This window comes from Echeneis naucrates, chromosome 4, assembly GCF_900963305.1.
Source record: "Echeneis naucrates chromosome 4, fEcheNa1.1, whole genome shotgun sequence".
Taxonomy (NCBI): domain Eukaryota; kingdom Metazoa; phylum Chordata; class Actinopteri; order Carangiformes; family Echeneidae; genus Echeneis; species Echeneis naucrates.
This window is the reverse complement of record NC_042514.1, coordinates 4722758-4732399: the sequence shown is the minus strand read 5'-3', so window position 1 is coordinate 4732399 and position 9642 is coordinate 4722758. Positions and strand designations below refer to the sequence as shown.

General features: G+C 40.6%; 1 protein-coding gene across 1 annotated transcript; it reads right to left on the bottom strand.

Annotated features, from left to right (window-relative positions):
* Nucleotides 1-205: 205 nt before the first annotated feature.
* soat1 (sterol O-acyltransferase 1) lies at nt 206-7721 on the bottom strand. Its single transcript, XM_029500224.1, has 16 exons — nt 7608-7721; nt 7127-7278; nt 6123-6181; nt 5093-5241; nt 4878-4937; nt 4655-4762; nt 4196-4481; nt 3977-4055; nt 3786-3870; nt 3621-3666; nt 3386-3515; nt 3182-3279; nt 2991-3089; nt 2734-2869; nt 2429-2574; nt 206-2294 (listed from the first exon to the last, which is right to left on the bottom strand). Exons 2-16 carry the CDS (start codon nt 7275-7277, stop codon nt 2217-2219), a joined length of 1710 nt encoding a protein of 569 aa, XP_029356084.1. The 5' UTR covers nt 7278; nt 7608-7721; the 3' UTR covers nt 206-2216.
* Between the last annotated feature and the right edge of the window lie 1921 nt (nt 7722-9642).

Below are 9642 nucleotides of genomic sequence, written 5' to 3'. Positions count from 1 at the left end.
CAGAGTCCTGCGGAGAAATGCCGGCTTCACCGGCAGCTTTTGCCAGGTGTGCTTTAATGGAATGAATTCTCCGGATGATAAATATAATTAGGGTGTTTTTATTTTCAACATAAAAAACTGAAAAACAATAATAAAACCACGGTCACCCTGCAGCTCCGATATTATTGGTAAACTGCACGGAAAACCTAATGAACATATTTGTGGTTATTATATATAATTGAGAGTTTACCCAAACTTGTGCACTGCTACTTCAAAAGCATTGTGGAAATTCATTTCAATACTTCATTCGTACATGATGAGAATGCACAGACGACATGAACTTTCTTTTATTATTAATAGTTCTTATACTTGATAGGTCTACCATCCAAAAATAGAACATACTGATTCATCAAATTGTCACCTGACACAAAAGGCTATTCAAGGCCAGAAAGGAATAGTTCACGGTGAACACCAATATCACAGTTAGAAGGCAAAAATAAATAGTCCATCGAAATAAACAACAAATCAGCAGCTTGGCTCCTTCCACCACTTAAAATATTACCCATGTGCGCAAAATCTCAAAGGCATAAAGATTTAAACTTCAGCCAAATGAGCAGCTCTGAAAAATTCAAAGTTAAGCACAACCAACCAACTAACCCAGTAATTATTTTTTCATTTGTACATGTCTAAAAATATGTACATATAAGTTGCTGGTGCTTATGTTGTTTGTTAATAATTTTTAAATGACTATCCTGAAACACATCTAACAAAAATGAGAAGATCAAAAATAAAAGCTTTTCACACAGTGCCACCCTGTGGTCAAAGATTTTAGAAGTGCTGTTTCCCATTGCTGGTTTCTACCTTGCATTGTGTATCCTCATTATTCACCAGTATGAATACAGTCTCCCTGCATTGAATTGGCAACATTTAACTGTGCAATGATTCATTTGTGATTTCAAATACAAATAGAATATTTTCATACCACAAGAGCTAAAAGCATACCAGGCAGATATTATTCTTTTCCAGGAGTTTGACATGAAAATGATTGATGTGTACGAGTTCATGAACAAATCGTTGCATTATTGACCTTACAGAGTGTCTGCCAAAGCAAACTCTAGCCCTTAGTGGTAATCAAGTATCATCACTATCTCAGTGTCACAACGTCCAAGCAGCCAGCTGCAACGATTTACATTAGAAGGCATTTCTGTAGTGATTTCACCGTCCAGCTGAAATCACTGGACATAACTCATGTAACATTGATCATGAACACATTGAAGCATCATTTATGTTCATATTAAACTTCTAACTCTCTGTGATTGGAAATGCATCTTCAAACAATTTCACTCTAATAACCAACAATACATTCAGCAGTCAAACTATACATATATAACTTTACGCAACATTATTGTGCTGTTTCCTCTAATATTTTGTTTTATGGAGTTCAGTGTAATGATACTTAATGAGTGTTTAACTTCCTAGCTTGTGCTTTAACTGCTAGTAAAGAGAAAATGTCTGCATCATGTTTGAGATTTGGAAATTCTAAGGTGAGTTGAGGTGTAAAAGCTGAATCAGCAGGTAAACCTTTACCTTAAACACTTCTCAACCACATCAGCATCTTGAATGCATCCCACATTTTCCTCTTTAGAGAAGACAACTGACAAGTGTCTGCTTTTCAGAGTAAATCTCATTGGCAGTGAATATAAATAATACTAAATATTTTTCCAAGCAGCATACTGAATGTCATTTAGAATAGGATAGCAGTTGAAACATTTTTTTTAAATTTACAATTATGGCATTTGTAAATATTGTTTGTATTCAGCTGCCATATCGTTATTGCATTCAGCTGCCATATCATTATTGTCACTAATCTATTGGCACATGGACTGGCTTCACAGTTGATCAGGCAAAAGTAATTGGAATGCATCTGAAAAATAATTAGCACATAAAATTAACAGTTCACATGATGTTTTATGTGAACTTGTAATTTTTGTTGTGGTGTTGTCTTTGTAAAAATGAGCAGATAATTAAGGCATCATTGTGACTTGAATGTTAGAATAATGAGCATTTTGGCAGATACTTGTTGGATCTCTTCCCCGCATCCATACAGACTCAGTCAGGATCTTAGTGCAATAAAATAAAAAAATAGATATTAAAGATCAAAAGTAGTGAGTAAGTAACAATAAGGTGGGTCAAATTTATACAGTTCAATGATGGTCATCAGCAGTAGTCCACACAGCTCACAGCCTGTCAGTATCCACCACTGAGCCTCTCTGGCAGTTCCAGGAACGAGGCTTCAGTAACTCTAGGAAGGAGGGCTGAAGCAAAAACACCAACATGTGAACTTTTCATATCTGTCTACACTAAAAATGGGCAAAACAACCAACTCTCAGATGAAACATACTGCAATTACACCGAAACAGGTTGGACAAAATCATGCTGAGGGCGTTACCTCGTTCAGGGGACAGTAGCGCTGGGCATACCACTCATGGGAGTACAGACAGATAATGACTCCCTGACCCAAGAAGAGGGCTGTCCACATGATTATGTTCCAGATGGGACCTTTCCGTTGGTCATGCAGAATGAAGTTGAACATCACTATAAGAGGCCAAAGAAAGAGGATGGGGGCAGAAGCATAATAAAAAGATAAAGGACCGGGTCTGTGAGTTTAACAAGACGACGATGCAATTAGTGTGAGCTAAATGTATGTATTGTCTTTACAGAATTTGAATAAGAAATTAGGTAATTTTTTCTCACTTCCAAAGCACATAAAAAGGCAGAAGAGCACTGGATAGAAAAAGCCAAAGCAGATTGCAAGAATGTACTCGTGGACCACCGCAGACACTGTAAACACAAACAGCATGGCTGCTGGTCTGAAACGCTTCTGAGACATCTGGAATGACAACAGATTGAAAAGAAAAGTCAAAACATCAGCAGCATACAGGTTGAATTGGCTCCACAGATTTTTACATTGGAAATAAAAAAGGCAAAAGAAATAAAAAAAGAAGCCTCACCCACAGGAAGTCCCGATACACATAATAGTACAGCCAATCATGGACCACCACATTCCAAGTACGATAGTAATTGGCAAAAGAGGTTGAATTCCACCAATCCTGTGGCATGTGATCAAATACATCATTAACACTCATGAAATGAAATGCATTTCAATTCTGCAGTCGATTGAGGGAAAGTCAATGAACACCACCTTGTAAAACATCCTATCAGCAAAACGAAGCATCTCTGCAAATGCATTGAGCCAGCAGTGGAGGAAGGCAAAGAATCCCAGTAAGAGAACCAACACTCCTGCAAAGAAAGACAAGTAGCCACAAATGTGGCTGTTAAAACAACACTGCTTTCATCTACTGGCATGGTTTCAGCAAAGATCCTTAAATTAGAGGTTCGTAGTTACCTGGCAGGATGGAGTTAAAGACACAGAGGACCATGGCCTTCAGGTCAAACAGCTGCAGACTGACGCTGTGAAACTGAGGGATGCACAACCGCACAAACACATAATAGGCATAAAACAGACAGCCGAGGACCTGTGGAGGTGAGAACAGTTCAAACAGTCAGAAAAATGGGCTCATATTGCTGGCTTGAAGTCTGAAGTAGGGTCAGATGTAAAATGTAAAAGAGGCTGTTGGCACCTGAAGTAACTTTGTAGCCACGTATCCCCATCTGATCACTGGATTCCTGCAATTTTTAGGAAACAAGGTTTGATGAAACATGTCCTGTTTAATACAAAACACAGGGTTGTGTTGCGCTGACATAAATTTCAGTAACAGACGGAGAGAGAGAGAGGGTCTGTTCACCTCGGGTACTTGTCTCTGTAGATGAGTGTGGGTGCAAACAGGAAGTAGAGATACTGAGAAAGCTGAGGGACCTCTGGGCCTGGAGCTGTAGGTGACAGGAGAGACTGTTTATCAACATGAAGACTAAAGAGGGAAGAAAGAAACTGTGAGAAGGAAAGGATGGACATACAACAAAAAAAAGGGTTACATACTGGTCTTATCTTTAGCCCAGATCAGAATTCTTGGGCCATTCTCCCTGACAAAGGAGTGTGCCTTCATCATTAGACGTACCTGAAATGACACAAATGATAAAAAAATAATCAAGCAGATTTTGGAGCAGGTTAGATTCAAGAAGGCAGGTGACTTTATATGGTACATTTCAAAATGTCACTTGATAGCGCTGACATTAGGCCATAAAATGGCTCACCCACCTGTTCAAGGATGACGATGAAGCAAGATGCAGGAGGCAAACTGTTCGTCACCACCACATATGTAGGAAGGAATCCAAGACCCAGAACTTGGTAGAGCAGGAAGACAGAACCAAACAGCAAACTGTACAACCTGGGGTGACTGTGAGACCCAGACTGGGTCTGTGTCCACAGGTGGAAGAGGGTGTAGGGAACCACCAGCACAGACAGGAACATGCATGTCCATGTGCACACCACCAGGGGGAGCTGTCCAAACGCATAGACCAGCAAGTCGAAGTCCAACACCAGTCTGAGCCAAAGGAAAAAAACAAACAGAAGAGACTTTGCTCATGAGAAACTATCTCCAAAAGAGCAAAAGTGAAGTAGAGTTAAAGGACCTAAATAAAATATTAACAAAACCCGAAACAACTGAACAACCAAGGACACAAATCAAAAGCATAGTGTGTAGCAGGCTTATATTACCTGCCTTCATCAATGAAATCTACCACAAGTGTGCTGAGGATGAAGAGAATGAGGAGGGCTATAAACATGTGGTAGATGGTCCTGATGTGGTTCACCTCAAACAGCTCGCTGCAAAAAAAACAAGAAACAAGACGTGAGCATCTGTACATCTGCACTGAAGTCAGCTGCAACCAACAGATATTATAATGTCCTCAGTCTAACACTAGATTAAATGTCAACTTACTCTAGGAGGGACCTGCGACTGACAAACTGTTTGCCCTGACCGTGAGGAGGCCGGAAATGTCTAAAAGAAAACAGAGAAAAATCAGTGACGGCATTATTTTTATAGGTGGAAAAGCTTGTGTACAGTGTACAGAGGAAACTGGAAAGTTTGTCTGCATGTGCTGTAATCACACATATGATGCATTTGCTTGCAATATAAAAGTTGAATGGCAGAACCTGAGTTTGCTTCTCTCCTTGTCTGACAGTGGGGGGGAGAAAACGGCAGGAACAGGCACAGGCTCCAGACTGGCTGACTCCTCGATGAGGCAGTCCATGAAGTCATTGACCTGACTGTCAAAGTGACGCATCAGGTCACTCTTGAGGAACTGAGTGTCAATAAAGGACAGAGGAAGTGAACAGACACAGTGTGCAAATTCCAAGTATTACACCACCATGGAACATTTTCCATTTCTGCAGCACTAACAAAGCCTTTTTTAAATATTTCAATTTGTCGTTAGGCGCCAAAGATTCACTGCTTTCATTACATTGATGCTGCTTTTCATTTTTCAAACCGCTTAAGAAAGAATAATCTTCTCAAGTGCCCTCGAGCAGCTTGCTGAACCATTCACTGTCATCAGCAGTTTCTCTGGAGGGCACATTGGCGAAGCTGGAATGTTAATGGAGTAATGACTAACAATAACACGAGTGTAACATTAAGTGGCACAGCCATTTTAATTAATACAATGGAACAACTAAAGTTTTTCACACCTCATATATAAAGTCCTGTGATATGAATTTGTATGTTGAGTACCATTTTTTCCATGCCAAAAGCAGCATTTTGTATGATGACAGGCAAAGCTGAAATATACAGTAGGAGTAACAGACTTTCCACTTTCATTGCGTCAGCTTTGCACAACTGCCCCAATGTGTGATGTGTGCTGTTCATCAACAGGAAGTCTGCAAGTGACTTTTGTAAATAACTGTTGAGTCAATAACTTTTCAAATTATCATATTTCACATGTACATGTGTTAATTAGCCTTGATAGCAAATGTGCTTTCGTTCAGTTTTGCAACGTTTTTCAAATCAGTTCTGAAGCTCACTCAACAGATTATGTTGTGATAGAAACCCCATCTTTAAACAATGTGTGATGAGGGTCCCATGGTCCCATGGTCAGGTCGGGTGGTTGAGCCCAGCTAAATTATTCACTGAGAGCAGAATGACAAAAAAATATATCAAACAGTTAATCCAGATGACTGAATTACTGACCTCTGCTTTTCTTTTCAGCTGCAGCTTTTTGCTAATCATTTGTTCCACCTCAATTTTTCCTGAAAATGAAAAGACAATGTAAAATAACAATTATCAGCACACTGCTTATTAACCGTCTGACATCACATAAAATACAAAATACACTCTATTATAGACACACCCAAATCAACAATGGAGCCAAGTGAGTTGCTAGGTTACCCCATCTTAACAGATCTTTGACCTGGTGTGTGTCAATATTAATCTATGCCACTTCTAATATCGGAACAAATTATCAGCAAATAATATACATGTGGTTTCCTGTAAAGCATCAGAGGAAAACAAAACCGCCCCTCCGACTTGTTCATGTGGAATTAAAGACTTATTGTTTATAATTTAACTGTAGGTTTGAACAACTGTATTGTGGAGTTGTAAGTGTCTGGACAGTCAAATAAAAGCAGTTTTAACCAATGCTACAAAAGCCACAAAGGAGACACACACTGTGCCTAACGTCTAACCAAGTAAGCCAATCTGAATACTTGCCACTGGGGTTATTGCAGGGCATTAGTCAGAACAGCTGAGTGATGATGACCAAGTTCACGCGCTTACAAAAATCAGTTGCACAAACAGACTCAAGCCACAGTAGCACTCCACCCATTTACAAAGTTGACTCAAACAGTTCGATAAAACGTCACACTGTGACAAAGCCAGCAAATCCCACTGAACTGCATTATTCTTCACCTGCCCAAACATTTTCTGCTGCAGTTGCGAGACTTTTCTTGTAAATGTAAATGTTGTCCCATGCCCTGTGTCTTAGGTCATTGGTCGTCAGCGGATGGGAGTCGGATGAACAGTAAACATCCTCCATCCTGGTTAACCACACTAACTGTACCAGAGGTGATTAAAAAACAGCGTAACAGGTTCAGCGATGACACATCCAGAAAAATGAAGGCGTCGGCTCTGTGAGGACATTTTATCCCAGCTCTTCTTCAGAGGACCTGCTCATGGGGGAGATGTGATTTTCATACCATTGCTGATGATGTGGTTGTCCCCATTGTCCTGCCGGCGCTCTCCTGGACTGCGTCCCCCATCAGAAGAGCTGTCCAGGTCAGGGAAGGTGGGGATCTTGGGAATTGTTCGGCAGCGGGGCCGGAGGACACTGTCCCCCCCACTCTCCATCCTAAAAGGGACACAGTTCCCACACAAAGTGAAGACTTCCATGCCTCGTGGATGAGAAATGCCAAATATTGTGACTCATGGACAAAACAAACCCAGTCAGATCAGCTTCACATGACTCAGACACAGCAGGTTAGCTCGCCTCGGACGAACACCAGGAGTTGGTGTGATTTTTAAAAACGAGCTAATTTCGCAGCTAACCGGCGGACTGCCTGTCCACCCTGCCGGCCGTTAGCTCCGGGGCTAGCCCCGCCGTCAGCTCCGGTGCGACGGAGACGCAAACGTCACCACAAATCACCACAAACGTCACCACAACATACCTCAGACACTCACCCTGCAGAGGCGGCCGGTGGCTCCCGTGTCGGCCGACCTTGGCGGTTCTCTGAGCCGGCGGTCGGACGCTCAGCTCCGGGACGGCGACGAGCAGCTCCGCGGCCTCTGATTGGCCCGAAGGCTCTCCTCCGTGTGACGTCAGCGGCGCACACCAAACAGTGACCGCGTCCTGACGTCACACACAAACGTCAGACTGATGGATAGATTAAAAAAAAAAAAAAAAAAAATCACGGGAACAAACGAAACGAGATCCAAAGATAAAAATATATCATATATAACAAAAATAAATATTATATATAAATAAAAAAATCTGCCGATTATATATAAAAGTGTTGAGCGGTGATATAAATGATTTAATACATAAAATAACAAAGCTGAAGGTGTGAAGTGACAAGAGAACCGAGTTCAGGGTCAGAAACAGACCATATTGTCAGCTGTACTCACTTGGTTATTTGTAATACATGCAAATCTTCATGCTGCCTGTTCAGGGCTGCTGCTGAGTTTTTGACTTAATGTGCCCACGAAAAGGGAAAGCACATTTAAGTATGTTCCCTGTAAATGAAGCATGACTTACAAATCCTTAAATGAGCTGGTCTCATGAGCCGAGTGTGTCAAATACAATTTACTGCAAAACACGCAACAAAAACACCCCACAGAGACAGAGTGGAAAAAGGCCTCTTTCACACAGAACCACAGCTTTGGTGCACGAAAGATTATAATTAGTCTCGATATGAATTTAGTGAAAAGCAGTCACATCATACTTATATGATTCAGGATAGAGAAGCTACGTTACACTTCGGGTTATTTCAGTTTCTTTGCTTCAGGACTTTTCTGATAGAACCAGGCCAGTTTGTTACATAGTCAGACAGTCAAAGCAGTTTAGTGTTGTGAGTGTTTAGACATTACTTTACATATTTCACTTATTATATATATATATATAGACGTTTGTACATTTACATGGCATATTTGATTTAATGTTGTTGCTGTACTTTGGTCCTCAGGGAGTACTTCCATTTCAATGTCTGTATATCAGATACTCATGGTATTGACAATAAAGCTGACTTTGACTTTGACTTTGACTAAATGTGCATATGGTCACACAACTTACATGGAAATTATTTATATCCAACTATATTTGGACCAGTGGACACCCCTAAACGTCAGGAGTGGGAAAGTGGTCAAAAAAATCTGGGCATTTCCTAATTTGGCAGCTAACAAGAAGGTTCATTAGAAATAAATAAAATACACATGACTCATTTCAAGTTTCATTCCACACTCCAAAAAATCATTTTATTTTGATAGCGCTGCACCTTATTCCCCCAAAACAAGTAAATAAAAACACCAAATGTAAATTCAATTTGATTTGAGTTTTCAGAACCACATAAAACTTTAAGAAAAAACATTATAACTATTATAAATTGCTTATGTGATAAAATACAGCAATGCAATCAGTTTTTGACAATTCAATAAATACAAAGAATATACAGTACAGCACTGAGTAAGTTAATCCTCAAAACATGTAAAACATCGCACCATATATCCCAGCTTTCTATACGAAAACAATATTTACAGAATTTAATTACACACAGGCGCGCACACACAAACAGTCACACACAAAACTCATTGGTCACAAGAAACAGAGGGGTCCCAGGACCACAGAGATCTCAGGGTCAAGGGGAACTAGTCCCCTAATCTGTACACCCAGATCTCTGACAGGAAGTAACTCCATATCGCCTCGATTTAGCTCCGTGCTCCCCCGAACCCTCACAATTACCTCCACCTGCGAGATAATCAGGCAGAGAAAGACACGCGTGCAGTTTGTTCCTTTTCATTTAGAGGCATGCACATACAAATTATTCCAGTAGAGCTCGTTTTAATCCAATTTTGATACCTACAAAGTAAATCAGAATTACCTCACAGCCTTTTGTAGACGTCGTGATCAGGTGTGAGTTAATTTCATTGCCAGAGTCTCCCAGGAGGTGAATTCTCCTGGTGGTTGATTCAGTTGTGGCAGCATCCCTTGTGTGGTTCGTTG